At 35.5% G+C, this 17,179-nt stretch overlaps 1 protein-coding gene across 8 annotated transcripts in view; it reads left to right on the top strand.

Annotated features, from left to right (window-relative positions):
- SCN1A (sodium voltage-gated channel alpha subunit 1) overlaps positions 1-15,009 on the top strand; it is a 172,496-nt gene extending 157,487 nt beyond the window's left edge. For all 8 annotated transcript variants that reach the window (XM_047772791.1, XM_047772794.1, XM_047772795.1 and 5 more), the window contains 6 exons: positions 848-1,129; positions 3,511-3,564; positions 4,838-4,975; positions 7,005-7,109; positions 8,719-8,989; positions 11,784-15,009. In XM_047772791.1, coding sequence (XP_047628747.1) covers positions 848-1,129; positions 3,511-3,564; positions 4,838-4,975; positions 7,005-7,109; positions 8,719-8,989; positions 11,784-12,961 — 2,028 coding nt within the window. In that variant the 3' untranslated portion in view covers positions 12,962-15,009. The remainder of the gene's footprint in view (positions 1-847; positions 1,130-3,510; positions 3,565-4,837; positions 4,976-7,004; positions 7,110-8,718; positions 8,990-11,783) is intronic.
- Positions 15,010-17,179: the final 2,170 nt, after the last annotated feature.

The raw sequence follows: 17,179 nt of genomic DNA, 5'->3' as shown, positions 1-17,179 counted from the left end.
TCAGATTTTAAATTTGGTCCAGAAATAAATATAAGCGGGGAAAGATGTTTCCATAAAAATAAAGAAGAGTAGATAATTATTTAGCACAGAACTTGATGTAATCACATCAGATTTGGGAACTATCATCCCAAATATGGCATCCCTCTTTATCTTATTTTCCTAAGAAACTGATTTCTATTATGTTTCATTTAAAATAAGTTTAACAAATTAAACTCAGTAAATGAAACAACTGATATGACTGGAGCTTGAAATAAACGATGTGATGATCTAATGAAATACATAATGCTAAATTGTCTTGCTTCTTATGCAAAAATGATTATTAGTCATAGAAATGCATGAATAATTAAGGACAAAACTATATTAGGTATTTAATAATATTTCTATATTTATACACCTGAATTTTTAGTTTATTAAAATATATTGGTCAAACCAACTCTTGTCCCAATATTTTAGTTTCATTCTTTAATATATTGCCTTTTTTAATGAGTTAATCTTCTGTTAGGATTTCTTACTTATCTTTTTCTAATAAACAAGTTTCCTGACTTCAATCTGGCAGCAAATTCCTCTGATTTTGTTTTTCCTTTAGCCTTTTAGTACTTCCTCTTCTCTTTTTTCAAACTTTTTTATCATTGTTATATTATTTATATTCATTTCCCTAAATGTATTGCTTAAGAAAGAATATATTTCATTTTATGACTTTTTTACTTTGCTTTTAAATATCCTAGAATAGTCTTGATAGTAAAAAAGAAAAAATTAGAAAGACTGAAGACTACTAGGGGAATGTCTTTTTTTTTTTCTTTTAATCAATAAGAATTCTGACTTTTCTTTTTTTCCATTTGTGTATTAGGTGGTTGTGAATGCCCTCTTAGGAGCAATTCCATCCATCATGAATGTGCTCCTGGTTTGTCTTATATTCTGGCTAATTTTCAGCATCATGGGCGTAAATTTGTTTGCTGGCAAATTCTACCACTGTGTTAACACCACAACTGGTGACATATTTGACATCAGCGAAGTGAATAATCATTCTGATTGCCTAATACTAATAGAAAGAAATGAGACTGCCCGATGGAAAAATGTGAAAGTAAACTTTGATAATGTAGGATTTGGGTATCTCTCTTTGCTTCAAGTTGTAAGTGAATACTCTTTTCTCTGAAATGTGTTTATTGTTTGGAATGATAACAAAGTAATGACATGTAGCTATGATTTAGTTATTAAGAAGAAAGTTTATAATATATTTCCTTTTTTCAAATTTTGATTTATTAGTGCAAGTTTATGAGCCCAGATGGGTGAAACAAACGTATATTTAAGCAGTGCAGATGTAGTCAATAGTGGCCAGGTATTTTAGTTTGTTCCAAAGATCTTCTCTTTCTTCTCATATTATTCTCTCTTCCCATATGAACAAGTAGATTAATAAATTAATAAATGTATTATTTTTCCTACTGCAATTGGAAAGCTTGTTTCACTGAGGGATCACACCCCCACCCCCTGCTCAAAACACAACTGCTTAGCACACCTGGTTGGATTATAACTAATTGGTAGGCATTAACTGCTACTAAATTGTATCGTTCGGACTGAAGCTTAGGGAATGATATGTAGGCTTTAAGATTAGATCCTCATAGTGAAATGGAATAATACCAGTTAACACCTAGACACGGAAATGAAACACAAGTAGCTGTTGTCCCCAAATGACCTTTCAGTACAATTACTTAAGTCTTTTTTCCCCCCTATATATTAATGTTTTCACTACTGGGTCTCTAAGACTGATTTACGCAAAAGAAAAAGTTCTTAATTTATGAAAATACAAAAGATGGTGGCCTCTTAAAGAGGTTATTTTGATGTTCTTCTTGTAGCTGCATCACAACAAAGCAGGGAATAAAAACACAGTCCAGATCTTTTGAAACCATTGTAAAAATGAAGTTCTATTTTGGCCACTGAAAACTCAACTTAAAAAAAAAATAGTCATATAAGTTTTTTCCTGGGGTTCTGCAGGGTTTTCAGGCCAGAAGCCTATTTCCTTTCACTGGGGTTATGTTTTCATTTGTTCAACCAAGAGACTAAGCAAGCAAACAAGACCACACCGGTCAAAACCCTCCTGCATCTCTTTAAGAGGTGTCAATACTGTGATCCCTTTATACATTCTTTCCACCTTCTTGTTAGAAATTATTTCCCTTGTAGATGTTTCTGACTGAGTCTGAATGCTCATGCAATTAGAATAGAGATTTTGAAAATTTGGCAAATATTATTTCTTTAAATACTGTAGAGACACAGGATGATATTTCCTTGGGCACTTATCCTAACCCCTAGCTAATAAAAACACTTGTAAATATGACTAAAGCTTATCACTTCCTCCATAAAATTGAGAAAGAAAAATTAAAAATTCCAAGAAGTCCCTTAAAAATGCTAAACACTTCTGAAAATGTAAGATAAAGATCCTGCAAAAAGATGTTAAATAATTTCTGCTACTAAAGAAACTGGAAAGTACCAGTTTATATCTGGCTTTCGACAGAGCCCTCTCTCTGTTAATTAACAATTCATTGAAATATCTGTTCCTGTACCTGGTGTGTAATAAACATGTTCTTTCATTGACTTCAGCCACTGACACATTCAACATTTCCCTCTTCGATATACAAATAAGTTCTATTATCTAGCTGAGAATCATGACTTTCTCTTCACTGCCATCATAAGCACCCTTGCTTGGCTTTCTTCTCATGATATCTACCACTTCACAAGTGTTAGTATTATAAACACAAAGATTGGCTGAGATACAGATGCTGAAAGCTTTTTGCTGGACCTCCTTATGTAGGAATAATTCTCTCAGGCCCACAAGGCTCAAAATTCAGACCCTAGAACAAGTAGCAAATTAATAACTAATTAGTCTAAAAGAAGTTATTAGACTTGGGAATACCAAGTGTCTATCATACTATTTTTCACTTTTCTTATCCAAATTAATTCCCTCTCAAATCAAAAATTACAGAGAGAAGAAAGTGAAATATAGGATTATTTCTAGATTTTATATTTCAATATTCTTAAAATGTTAGTTGCAACTCTAACTTTTTTGTATACCTGTATGATCCTTAAGAGTGTTAAAATCAAGAGAAATCATAAACTTTCAGTCACCGTGACCACCTTATAGATAGATCTAAGTTGTAACTGTTTTGCTGCTACAGATATTGCCCTGTGTGTTGGCATTTGTAAATATTCCTAAAAGTATTCAACCAAATTTTGATAGCACTTTAAATTGCATGATTCCATTAACTCTAAAGAATTGAGAAGTATTTTTAAGTTGCTTATCAAGCAGGAGGATATACCAAATGACCATTTTGTTCATTATATGCTGTAAAAATGAAAAGACTGACCAAGATATTGTTGGTCCAAAATCCTTGCAAAATGTGTTTTAAGATGTCTTTCAAAATGCTCCTTTTAAAGAAATACATCGGTAAGAATATTTATTAAACCTCAGGTCTGAATTATTTTTACTCCAAAGTAAAACATGAATGTCCTTTTTAATAGGCCACATTTAAGGGATGGATGGATATAATGTATGCAGCAGTTGATTCCAGAAATGTAAGTATTCTTTTATACCCTAAGGCTTTTCACAATATTGATTAGGTACCAAAATTAATTTAACAGAGTATAGCAGCTAAATGGAATGATTCTACAGTGATGTTTTTTAAAAGTAAAAATGGCTTACTTTTCAGGTATAGCAATATTTATTGGAAAGATCTTTCTAAGATATATCACAATACAAATCAAACTAAAGTAACACATCATATATTTAATAACTAATAAATATCCTTCTATTACATATGTATAATCTACCAATTATATAATCAGTAATAATTTTGGAGTGTTAGAGCAAATGTGAAGAAATACAGGATTGCCATCAGTAGTTGAAATGTATATTCACCCTTCATATTGGACAAGTTAGGGATGTTGTCTAGGCAGCCTCAGATTTCTGTAATAGCCACTCTAAAATTCATTCTTTTATTTGATTATAGCACCTCTAAATTTACTGGAGCCTTTATAGATACCAGCATCATTTCTATGATTAACAATTTATTTTAAGTTTATATTACCTAAGACCTACTTTTTTAATTTCTCCTACAACAGCCTCTTTCAGGCTTCAAAAGAATTGAAATTCATGATCATTCCAACTCTGCTCTTCAAAACTTTGTAAAATTTAGAATTTTCTCTTTATCTTTCCAGAGGTCCCATCTGTTTAGTCTATCATCATATAGAAAGATTTTTGCCCCTGTAATCTTTAAACTGACTTGATAAGCCCACTTTTATCTTTCTTGATGTACATTTCTCATAAATGGCTTTAGTTTTATATTGAGGACCTACCTGATATCCTTCAGAGTTGTGTTATTTCATTGTTACTTATTATTTTGTTTTGTGTGTTTGATTGGTTTTTAACTCTATTTTTAGAAGGGTATTAATCTATTAAGGCGCAATTTATATCCTTTACTTCTTTACCAAGTGATAAGTGATAGATTGATGCTTATTTATTATGAGTACAGTCTAGAGAGGATTGAGGATTCAGTTGAGGATTCAGACAATAGAGGGTCTAATTATGTCTACTCAATTTGAAAAATTCAATGAATGTTATAATGGTAAAGGCAGGATGACAACATCTAAATAAGTAACTTAGTTTTTGTTTGCTAAATAAATTCATGTATCCAGTAGTAATTGTTTCTAAATATAGACTATAACTACTTACTGATTTCAGATAAATTTCAGATAAAATTCAGAAATTTTCTATTTACATGAAAAAGCATCAATGATATCTAGCATCAAAATGTATTGTAATATTTTACAAAATATTCTCCTTTGGTAGGTGGAACTCCAGCCTAAGTATGAGGAAAGTCTATACATGTATCTTTACTTTGTTATTTTCATCATCTTTGGGTCCTTCTTCACCTTGAACCTGTTTATTGGTGTCATCATAGATAATTTCAACCAGCAAAAAAAGAAGATAAGTACCTCTAATATTTTCTCTCTCACTGAGATAATAAATTATGTGAAAGGATTTCAATACCAAATAAGTACTTTAACTCAGAAGCCAAACAGAATTAAATATTAAAATATCTATTTTGCATCCTCCCACCTGCCATTCACTGCCCATCTCTTTTACGGTATCGAAAGCCAAGAATCACTGCGCATAGGTTGTGCATAGGCTCACAAAACCTCTCTCCCCTTAAAAAACAAAAAAACAGGAACCACATTTTCTCTTTTGAAAGAGAATGATTTTGTTTTGTTTTGTTTTGTTTTGCTTTGCTTTTTAGGGCCACACCTGCAGCATATGGAGGTTCCCAGGCTAGGGGTCTAATCAGAGCTACAGCTGCCGGGAAAGAGAATAATTTAAGAAGAACTAGAAAAGAACCATATGCCTCTTTCCCAGAGTCAACTTGTTGTTTTATCCCTACAACTTCCCTCCTTAAAATATATTTTCCAGCAAAAAACTTTAGATTCTTTGCAATAAATTAGGCCTGAGATATAAGCTGCTTCTACTATTTCTTTTCATATTTTTAAATCCTTTATTGGCTCTATTATATGTTCCCACTTCATTCTCCCTGATATTTAATTATAAACTATAAGTTCCAGTCTTGAATTGAATAGCTTTTTAATTATCATTTATAAAGCCCATATATCTATACATTATCAAAAACAGAAAGTAAAAAAATATCATTATTCAGGCGTAACCACTATTCATGTTTTATGTTTTTCTGTTCAAACTTTTTCTACACATATCCCTGTCATTGAAGTTATTTTATCTGCAATTATAATTTTTTAACTTAAGTATTTTCCCATTTTGTTACGATTCCATATATATACACACACACACTCTATATCTATACATATGTATATGTATAGATATATAATTATAAGTTACATAACCATTTCCCAATAGGTTGATGATTTAGGTTGTTTCTAATCTTTAATGCTTTAAACACTGCCCAGTCAAAAGTCTTTGTTCTCAAAGAATTTAAGCCTTTAATTATTTCCTTAAGATAAATTCCCAAGAATTTTGCTTTCCCAGAATAACATGCCCAGCACTCCCAATAACAGCAAATGGATGTGGTCAGGTCACTGCTGTTTCACTGGCATCACACTGGCATCACATCATATAGAGAATCACATTTCTCTTTTTTTGATACTTGATTTTTGATAAATGAAAATTACATTTAATTTTAATGTCTCTTATTTTGAGGGCTTATTTTTTGCCATTTATATCTCTTCCTTTGTATACTGATCCTTTATCTCATTTGCCCAATCTGTTTTCTTCTTACATCATGAGTGGTTTCATTTTATAATACACTTTAATTATAGAACATTTCTGCCCCCATTCTTGATTTTTACTAAATTATCCTGTTGTCACTATCAAGCCATTTCATTTCATTTATTAGCCTGAGTTCCATTCCTCTGTACTACTGGCCTATCCCATACCTGCCATACTTATGACCTCTGACGTTCCCCCTAATTCTTCTACCAACTCATCCAGTTTCCTTTCTATCTTTTTGGTCCAATTCTTGGAGAGTGAAAGTGGCTTTTTATGAGTAACTCTAAACCATCATTCAGTATATCTACTCTAACTCTGCTACATATGAATAAGAAAATCATTGTCTTTATCTTCAAAAAGGCAGTGTGTATACTGTAAGGAACCAAGTATTTAATGTTTCAGTGAATCATATTTTTTAACTCCCTGAGTATACAGTCTAGACAAAAATAGCTAACCTCTGGTTTCTGGGATTTTTGTCCTCCATAAAATAATAATGAAAATAATAAAGTCAATTTTGGATGATTGTGAGAAATAAATAAATTACAGTAACTAAGAGCTAGTTTTAATTTTTCCAATTTAAAAATCCCAGGCATGAATATGTTAATTAGTTGAATTTTTCATTTCGTTTTTTAACTGTCCCATTCTAGGGCTTTTAAGTTTAACACTGAAAGACTATGTGCAAAGGGACACAGTTTTAACCAGTTTTGATCTTTCTTTTCTATACTTTGGAGGTCAAGACATCTTTATGACAGAAGAACAGAAGAAATACTATAATGCAATGAAAAAATTAGGATCGAAAAAGCCACAAAAGCCTATACCTCGACCAGGAGTAAGAAATACCAAATGATGTGGTAGAAAAAATATACAAAAACAAAAACTTGCATGGGTTTTTCTCACAGAAGAGATAGCAGCTAGCATTTCCAGCAGCAAATATTTCTTCCACTTTTAGATCATCATTAATTCATACCTTTTATGGTAATGGTAAAATTTTTTTTTAAAAAAAAGAAAGACCTAAAAAGAAAAAGAAACAGAAAATTCACCCTTATCTTCAAAGCATTTAGGATTACCCAACTGTCATCTAAATGAAATGCTAAAAGACACAAAGGCAGTGTGATGTGCACAAGAAATTGATCATATAACTCAAGAGTAGTTGCCCAGTAATGTTAGGGAGAGAAGTAAGTTGTGGATGGGGTTAAAAAACATGCTTATTTCTTCTATATTAACAAACCGATGAAGTATTGAGTGAAATAACACCTTACTTCCATTTTATTTTTCATTAGAGGTACTGGGTGTTTTGGAGAAGGAAAATTTCCAATATCCAATATTCATATCCATGGCCATAAATTTAGAAATTGTGAATATCTCCAGAAATCAGAGTCAATAAGTACAATTCAGGATGATAAATTACAAATGTCATGCTTTCATGATGAACCAACCAAACAACTGCTGTGAAATGGAGAAGGCTTATCCCAAGTTGTATTGATTTTTACGACAATGACGTGAGGGTAAAACAATTCCTTGGGTACACTGGGGAATAAAACACTAGTGAATATTTATATTCATATTGTTCTAGCCAAGAGTTGCCTTCTTGAGAGTAATGAAAAACATATATTGTCCTCTGTTAAGCCTTAACACTGGAGGTAGAAATGAGTCAACTATGTGTAGGAAAAGTATAAGAAAGAATATATCCTCAAAGTCCCTCAGTGACCTAGGAAAATGGGCCAGACAGTGACCTGCAGTGAAGGACAGAGGCAGAGCTGGGGAGCAGAACCACAGATCAGTGACAAGTTTTATGAAATTTTGCCATCAAAGCCTAAGGAGTGTCATTCTGGTCTGATTATCCCTGTGTAGAGTCTATAGTCTGTGTGTGACAGTGTCAGCCAAGACCGTTTGGTGGAAGAACATCAGTATTGTCACATGTGGACTTTAAATGCATAAGGTTATAGATGTATCATGGAAATCCCAGTTTCCCTATAACAATTCTTTAAGAATAAGGCAATTGAGAATATAGTACATCTATTAACAAATAATAGCTTCTATATTTTGAAAGTGCTGTATGGTCTACTGATAGTGGGAAATTAAGCAAAACAAAACAGTTTTGTTTGGTAAAACAAAATTAAGCAGGTTTCTTAACTTTTCATAATCTTAGTACATTAATATGTATTTCTGCCTTTCAGAGAAGTGTATAGTATGCAATATTTATCAGAAATCCCCTTCTGACAAGGAATTGTTATTCTGTGGAATATATATTAGTAAATAGCAATTAGATAACACAGTTTATAAAGTTAATGCACTATAAACTATTTTTTATAAAATTCAGGTCCAGTGGTTCCTATGTACAATACTAGACAACCAATTAGTGCAGAAATTTCTTATGTAGAAGCTAATGTACACAGGAAAACTCTTCTGTTGCTAAAAGCATTTCTGTTTCTTTATAGAACAAATTTCAAGGAATGGTCTTTGACTTCGTAACCAGACAAGTTTTTGACATAAGTATCATGATTCTCATCTGTCTCAACATGGTCACAATGATGGTAGAAACTGACGACCAGAGTGACTATGTGACCAACATTTTGTCCCGCATCAACCTTGTGTTCATTGTGCTGTTCACTGGAGAGTGTGTGCTGAAGCTTATCTCCCTCCGCCATTATTATTTTACAATTGGCTGGAATATTTTTGATTTTGTGGTTGTCATTCTTTCCATTGTAGGTAAGAAGTATTTCACATCTCTTAAGTTCAGCTCAATAAAAGCAAAAGTTGGAACAGTCAAGTTTAAATTAGAGGCATTCCCGCAACTCAGAGAAAACCACTATGAAAATTTTGATTTATTTCATTCAAGTGTGTTTGTCTTTCTTACAAAATAAGGCTCCTGGTACACAGAGTATTGTATCCTATTCTATCCATTTTAGACTAGGTACTTTATTTGTCAGTATAGTAAAGTTTTATTCATTTGAACTGGGAATGTGCTGTTAACTAAGATTGAAATGTTTTTGACATGTTGAAGCTGAATAGTCTATACAGTATCTAAAAGGCTCTGTTGAAAAGAGGACTAGAAATTTAGTCTGGTACTCAGAAGAGAGTGAATCAGAGACATAGAAACAGAGTCATTAGCGTATAGGTAGGAGTGGAAACTGGTGGCAAATAAAGAGCATAGAATGAAAAGAGAATTAAAACTAAGAGCAAAATGCCAGCAAATGCAGATGGTAGGTTCTTTAATGCAGCATCTCAGAGATTTTCTAGATTACTTTGAAATGAGTTTATAGTAATTATCACAAAAGCAGTGATGTGGCATGGAACATCATTTCATCATTCATACACTTCAAAGCTTGTAATGTTAAATAGGTCACATGAACAACAGCTCATTTCATTAGATACAACTCTAGGAGTTCCCTCCATGGCACAGTGGGTTAAGAATCTAACTGCAGTGGCTCGGATCACAGCTGCAGCTCAGATTCAGTCCCTCACCAGGGAAATTCCATGTGCCCAAGTGAGGCTTTAAAAAAAAAAAAAAAAAGATTACAACTCTAGCTCCAGTGAAGTGAAGAAGTCTGTCTGTGAGCCTATAGTTTTCATTCTTCCCTAAACCTGATGATTTCTTGGGGTCAATATTTTACCATTTGATATGGGGCACCTGCATTGGGCAGATTTTTATGCCATTCCTCTCTCTGACGAAGTTGATCTTATATCCAACTCATATATTGTATATAGCCTTTAATTCCCAACTAATCTGTGGTGTAATCAGTTGTGGATAGGGTACTTAGTTGTACTCATCTCTTTCTCTCCCTCTGTCTCTTTCCTCTCTCTCTCTCATAAACACACACACACACACACACACACACACTTAACTATTCTCTACAGAATGAGGTAGTATAATTCAAAGGTACTTGGTTTCTTGAGCTCCTCTTCAGCTCAATCATTATTTCACTATTTAAAAGGTAGATGGAGAAAGGAGCTTTAAGGAAGAGGGCTGAGAGACCAACACCAGACACAGGAAACCAGAAGGAGCTTCAGCTTAAATCCTTTAGAAACCCACCAGAGCGTATATAAATACATATAAAAAATATTACAGTGGGGAGTTCCCGTCGTGGCGCAGTGGTTAACGAATCTGACTAGGAACCATGAGGTTGCGGGTTCGGTCCCTGCCCTTGCTCAGTGGGTTAACGATCCGGCGTTGCCCTGAGCTGTGGTGTAGGTTGCAGATGCGGCTCGGATCCCGCGTTGCTGTGGCTCTGGCGTAGGCCGGCAGCTATAGCTCCGATTGGACCCCTAGCCTGGGAACCTCCATATGCCGCGGGAGCGGCCCAAGAAATAGCAACAACAACAACCAAAAGACAAAAAAATAAATAAATAAATAAATAAATAAAAATATTACAGTGGAAGCTTAGGGAAGCATCAAGTTCATGGAGAGATGAAAATAGCATTAAAAACTGCACATATTTTTAGGAGTTCCCATTGGGGCACACTGGAAATGAATCTGACTAGTAACCATGAGGTTGCAGGTTCAATCCCTGGCCTCGCTCAGTGTGTCAAGGATCCATCGTTGCTGTGAGCTGTGGTGTAGATCACAGACATGGTTCAGATCTGGCGTTATTGTGGCTGTGGCACAGGCCGGCAGCTACAGCTCCGATTTGACCCCTAGCCAGGGAACCTCCATATGCCATGGGTGTGGCCCTTAAAAAAAATGCAGTATTTTTAGGTGGGGAAGGCCTGATTAAAGGGTATATGATTTGGCAGTTCAGAAAAAAAATTATATTCATTTTCATATGAAAGTTTACTTACAGTGTTGGCTGCTGCTCTTCAGAGAGACTTGAGAATTTTTAAGTTATTTTTTTAGATTTAGTCTTAGGATTATGTATAAGCTAAAAATAGTCTAGAGCTATCCCTCAAAGATAAAAGGTACTATAAAATCCTTAGTGAATTGAACATTGTCTTAGTCACCTTGGACAGCCAAAATGAATTACCACAGACTGGGTGGCCTAAACAAGAGAGACTTATTTTCTCATAGTTCTGGAGGCTAGAGGTCCAGGTCAAGGTGCCAGCATGATGGGTTTCCAGTGAGGCCCTCTTCCTGGCTGGTAGATGGCAGTCTTCTCGCTATGTCACATGGCACAGAGAAAGGGAGAGCCAGCTCTCTAGTGTCTTTTCTCATGAGGGCACTAATCTTATCCTGAGGGCTCCAACCTCATGACCTCATCTAAACATAATTGTCTCCCAAAAGCCCTGTCTCCAAATACAACCTCCTTGGGGAGTTAGGGCTTAATGTATGAACTTGGGGGCGGGGTAGACACAATTTAGTTCATAGCAAATATTGAGTTGAATTTAATTGCTGAATGCCAAAAGGAAGGCTTATTTATAGAATATGATATATACTTATGTATGTCACATTTAATATTAGGTAACTGAGTTTCAGTACTCTGAACTTTACCTTGGAGCCTTAACAGAAATTTGAGTATTCTTTTAATGGATAACTTCATTAATTGATACTCTCATCTTTTATCTATAGGTATGTTTCTGGCTGAGTTGATAGAGAAATATTTTGTGTCCCCTACCCTGTTCCGAGTGATCCGTCTTGCCAGGATTGGCCGCATCCTGCGTCTGATCAAAGGGGCCAAGGGGATCCGCACGCTGCTCTTTGCTTTGATGATGTCGCTGCCTGCGCTGTTCAACATCGGCCTCCTGCTCTTCCTGGTCATGTTCATCTACGCCATCTTTGGAATGTCCAACTTCGCCTATGTTAAGAGGGAGGTGGGAATTGATGACATGTTCAACTTTGAGACCTTTGGCAACAGCATGATCTGCCTGTTCCAGATCACCACCTCTGCTGGCTGGGATGGACTGCTAGCACCTATTCTCAACAGTAAACCACCTGATTGTGACCCCAATAAAGTTAACCCTGGCAGCTCAGTTAAGGGAGACTGCGGGAACCCATCTGTTGGGATTTTCTTCTTTGTCAGTTACATCATCATATCATTTCTGGTCGTGGTGAACATGTACATCGCTGTCATCCTCGAGAACTTCAGTGTTGCTACTGAAGAAAGTGCAGAGCCCCTGAGTGAGGATGACTTTGAGATGTTCTACGAGGTGTGGGAGAAGTTTGATCCCGATGCCACCCAGTTCATGGAATTTGAAAAGCTCTCTCAGTTTGCAGCTGCTCTTGAACCTCCCCTCAACTTGCCACAACCAAACAAACTCCAGCTTATTGCCATGGATTTGCCCATGGTCAGTGGGGACCGCATCCACTGTCTTGACATCTTATTTGCTTTTACGAAGCGTGTTCTGGGGGAGAGTGGAGAGATGGATGCTCTCCGAATACAGATGGAAGAGCGATTCATGGCCTCAAACCCATCAAAGGTCTCCTATCAGCCAATAACTACGACTTTAAAAAGAAAACAAGAGGAGGTATCTGCGGTTATTATTCAGCGTGCTTACAGGCGCCACCTTTTAAAGCGAACTGTAAAACAAGCTTCATTTACGTATAATAAAAATAAAATCAAAGGCGGGGCTAACCTTCTTGTAAAAGAAGACATGATAATTGACAGAATAAATGAAAACTCTATGACGGAAAAGACTGATCTGACCATGTCCACAGCAGCCTGTCCACCCTCCTATGATCGGGTAACAAAGCCAATTGTGGAAAAACACGAGCAAGAAGGCAAAGATGAAAAAGCCAAAGGGAAATAAAAATAAATACAAATCACTGGGTGGCAAATTGTTTACAGCCTGTGAAGGTGATGTATTTTTGTCAAAAGGACTCCTTTAGGAGGTCAATGCCAAACTGACTGTTTTTACACAAATCTACTTAAGGTCAGTGCCTACAATCAGACGGTGACCCCTTGTCAGAAAACTGTGACTCTGTGCAAAGGGGAGACGACCTTGACAGGAGGTTACTGTTCTCACTACCAGCTGACACTGCTGAAGACAAGAGACAAAACGGCTACTCGGACTGTAGGGACCAGTTCAAAGGGGTGCAAACCTAGAATTCGAGGATTAACGTGAAACACTTTAGTGTAGCAATTGTATCCACTCTTTGCATTTCAACTGCCACATTTGTCACATTTTTACAAAGTCAGTTAGTGGATTCATCTTTTTTTTAGTCCATATGTTGTTTATTATATGTGACTATTTTTGTAAACGGGGTTTCTGTTGGGAAATAGACAAAAGGACCTCTTTAACAGTATACCACCGGGCGTTGTGGCAATCACATGGCCCTCTCATCTGCACAAAGATGTGGTTTGCATGAGGGCATGCTACACTTAGCGATCATGCATGACAAAAAGTCAAGAGGAAAACAAGGAGTTCTTAAATTCCATCCATGTTTTTGGGAGGGGTAATTAGGCCATAATTGGAGGTGCTTTGCTGATCTTGTTTTGTCAAACCCAGCCCCTAGACCAAGTCCGTCATTTCTGGGGGGTAGTCCATTAAATCTTAGCAGGTGCAAACTTCACTCAAATGTTTGGAGTCGTAAATGTTATGTTTCTGTTTACAGTATTTAAAAAACTGAAGAATGAGCACTGCTTCCCCCACTAAAGACCGCTCTATAAATTTCTGCTTACTCCTGCACTTTGTTTAGCCATCTTCAGCTCAGCAAGGTTGACAATGTATATGTTACTGAAATGCTATTTATTATGCAAATAGTCATTTTACCCTGTGGTGCACGTTTGAGCAAACAAATAATGACCTAAGCACAGCATTTATTGCATCAAATATGTACCACAAGAAATGTAGAGTGCAAGCTTTACACAGGTAATATAATGTATTCCGTACCATTATAGGTAGTTTGGATGCTATCAATGCATGTTTCTATTACCATGCTGCTGTATCTGGTTTCTCCTGCTGTTCAGAACCTCATTTATGAGAAACCATATGTCATTGGTAAAGTCAAGGAAACTCTTCAACAGATCTCATTTCTTTAAGTCATTAAGCAATAGTTTGCAGCACTTTAACAGCTTTTTGGTTATTTTTAAATTTTAAGTGGATAACATATGGTGTATAGCCCGACTGTACAGTCATATTTAAAAAAAAAAAACACTGCTTAACCTGTTAAAATGTGTTTAGAATTTTATAAGCAAATATAAATACTGTAAAAAGTCATTTTATTTTATTTTTCAGCATTATGTACATAAATATGAAGAGGAAATTATCTTGAGATTGATATCACAATCACTTTCTTACTTTCTGTCCATAGTACTTTTTCATGGAAGAAATTTGCTAAATAAGACATGAAAACAAGACTAGGTAGTTGTAGATTTCGGCTTTTTTTATTACATTTGCTAATTTTAGATTATTTAATAATTTTCAGGGGCAAAAATAGGTTCACAACCGGCATCCAAATTATGCTTTGCAATTGGAAAAAGGTATAAATTTTTATTTACATTTTTGGTAGCGCCTACACTAACTGATTGAAGGTAATGCTTATTTTTCATTTTTATCCTTTTTTTCTGACTTCTGTTTATGTCTTAATTTCTTTGGAGTCATACTGCTCTAGATTGCTCAGAATATAACATGGGTTTCACAATTTTTTTTCAGCAAGAACAGAGAGTAGTGAACTTATATTGTCAGGACATTTTGTGTTTCTTACAGAAGCAAACCATAGGCACCTCTTTTTCTTAAGTCTACTTAGATAAACTGTATTCGTGAACTGCATGCTGGAAAATGCTACTATTACCCTAACTGATGCTAACCAACATTAAAAATGTGCAAAACTAATAAAGATTACATTTTTTATTTTATTGTTTGCCCAGTTACTTTTGGTTAATGGTGCTTTATAACAAGTTGAAGATATTTTTATTACACAAAGTGGGGGAGAAGGGGAGCTAAACATACACACACACACACACACACCCAGGTCTACCCACACTGACAAAAAGAAAATCTGAGGTATAAAATGAACTGGGGAGAAGTGACCTGCCAGGGCTATAAGCAGTAACGCATGGTCTCTGGTAGGAGAAAAAACTGATGCTAGAGTAAGCTGGTGACTCTAGGAGGAAAAGAGGGATCTGGAAATGGTGTGATGGTAGATGACCATTTGAGATGCCAAGAGAAGCCCTCAAAACTGTATTTAAAAATTCAAGTTGCTATGGTTGAGTAGGGTATTTTGTTTACTCCTCCAGAATCACTCTTCATGCTCCTCCATCCTGCTCTGTGTGAGGGCGATTTTATAAGTTAATCAATGAGCTCTCTTACTCTGGATCAAAATTGGCTTGGCCAATGGGAAGCCCCAGCAGGAAAACACCATTAGGAAAGCACCAGTGGGAGAACAGTGAAGTTGGGTGTTTTATTTCCCAGTTTCTTCTTTGCCAGGCTGCTCTAGTTGGCAGTGCTGCTTTCATCAGCATAGTCCCACTTCCAGTCAGATAGCCCCTCCTACAATGAGGACTACCTTCTCAGGGGTCTCGTCATCACTTTCTGCCATGCTCCTTTAGACCAGTGGCTGGATCTCCCTATTCCTTGTGGCTTTTCCCTTACCTTGATGACCTTTTTAAATGGCCCCTTCATGAAAACATTCTCTGGGGCTTCATTTAAATGTGCCATCTGTTTCCTGCCTGAATGATTCAGTGATTAAACAGCCTGTGAAAGTGGGCAAGAAGCAAAGATTTACCTTAGGGTCAGCTTGGAGGCTTAATCTAACTGGTTTTGCTAGATAAACGGGAAACTGGGACACTACAGTGAAGACACGCTCAGAATTCACAGAGGTCACGGAGAGGTTACCAGAGTGATCCAGACAAGAAAAATGATGGCTAAAGAAAATCTAAATTTATGAGGAAATAGAAGCCCTCACTGACCATCGGAATAGCACAACATCAGTTATGAAAGCTGAAAGGGAAATGGTAACCTTGATGAAGAAGAACAGTCACACACAGTGCGTCTCCCTATAACTTCCTGACTTTGTGTCTTCATGAAGTCATTGCTTTAAAACACCACAACTAATTTTGATGTATTAATGGGCGAAAAGTATTTTCCATTTCTAACCAACATAAGTAAGGATTATAGGATAATCCCTATAGATAGTTATATACCACATCTATACCAGTACTCACTGGTATCTTTCCAAATACAAAGCCAACTGATGAAACATGATCGTATAAATCACCATATTTATTTGGCATTATTTTGCATAGTAAATAATGATAATGGATTATAATGGATTATAACCCATTGTATAAAATAAGAATCCACAAGTATATACTGAAATAAATAAATGGAGAAGAGGAAAAATCTCTTACAGCTGAATGTTAACCAAAAAATATAGAAGGAATAATGACATTAGAAAATCACTTGGCGTGCATCCTAATGACAATTGATTTGTGCAAGCATAATCAATACTAAAACTTGTGGATGAAGGTTTTATGAGGAATAGGACATTTACATGTCTCAAAGAATGCCTTCCGTATTAATTAAAAAATTTTTAAAAAGCTAACAGTAGAAAACTTAGCAGACATTACCTTCGATGATAACATCATCAATTATGGGACCAATACTGAAGAATACATCACTTCTTTCTATCCTGTCAAAATGGCAGAGTCAGAATTTAATCACAAGCAAAATCAAATTGAGGACACTATAAAATGACTGAACTCTTCAAAAATGTCATGAAAACCATGAAAGGCTACAGACTGGCTTGAGATTGAAGAGCTATGAAAACTAAATATAATGTGTGACTCTGGATTGAATACTAGACTGAGAAAATAATAATTATGACTGTTACTGGAAAAACTTAATTTGAATATAGATGGTTGATTAATTATTAGCATTATAAGAGTATTAATTTCCTTAATTTTATAAAGTCTAAATGTGGCTATTACATACTTATAAGTACTATCCTTGTTGTCAGAAAATGAACATTATTTAAGGATGAATGGCATGATGCCTGCGACTAAATTTTGAGCAAGTTCAAAGGAA

The sequence above is a fragment of the Phacochoerus africanus genome, chromosome 3 (assembly GCF_016906955.1).
Source record: "Phacochoerus africanus isolate WHEZ1 chromosome 3, ROS_Pafr_v1, whole genome shotgun sequence".
Classification (NCBI taxonomy): Eukaryota; Metazoa; Chordata; class Mammalia; order Artiodactyla; family Suidae; genus Phacochoerus; species Phacochoerus africanus.
Note: the sequence above shows the minus strand (reverse complement) of the source record. Positions and strands in the feature narration are given on the sequence as shown.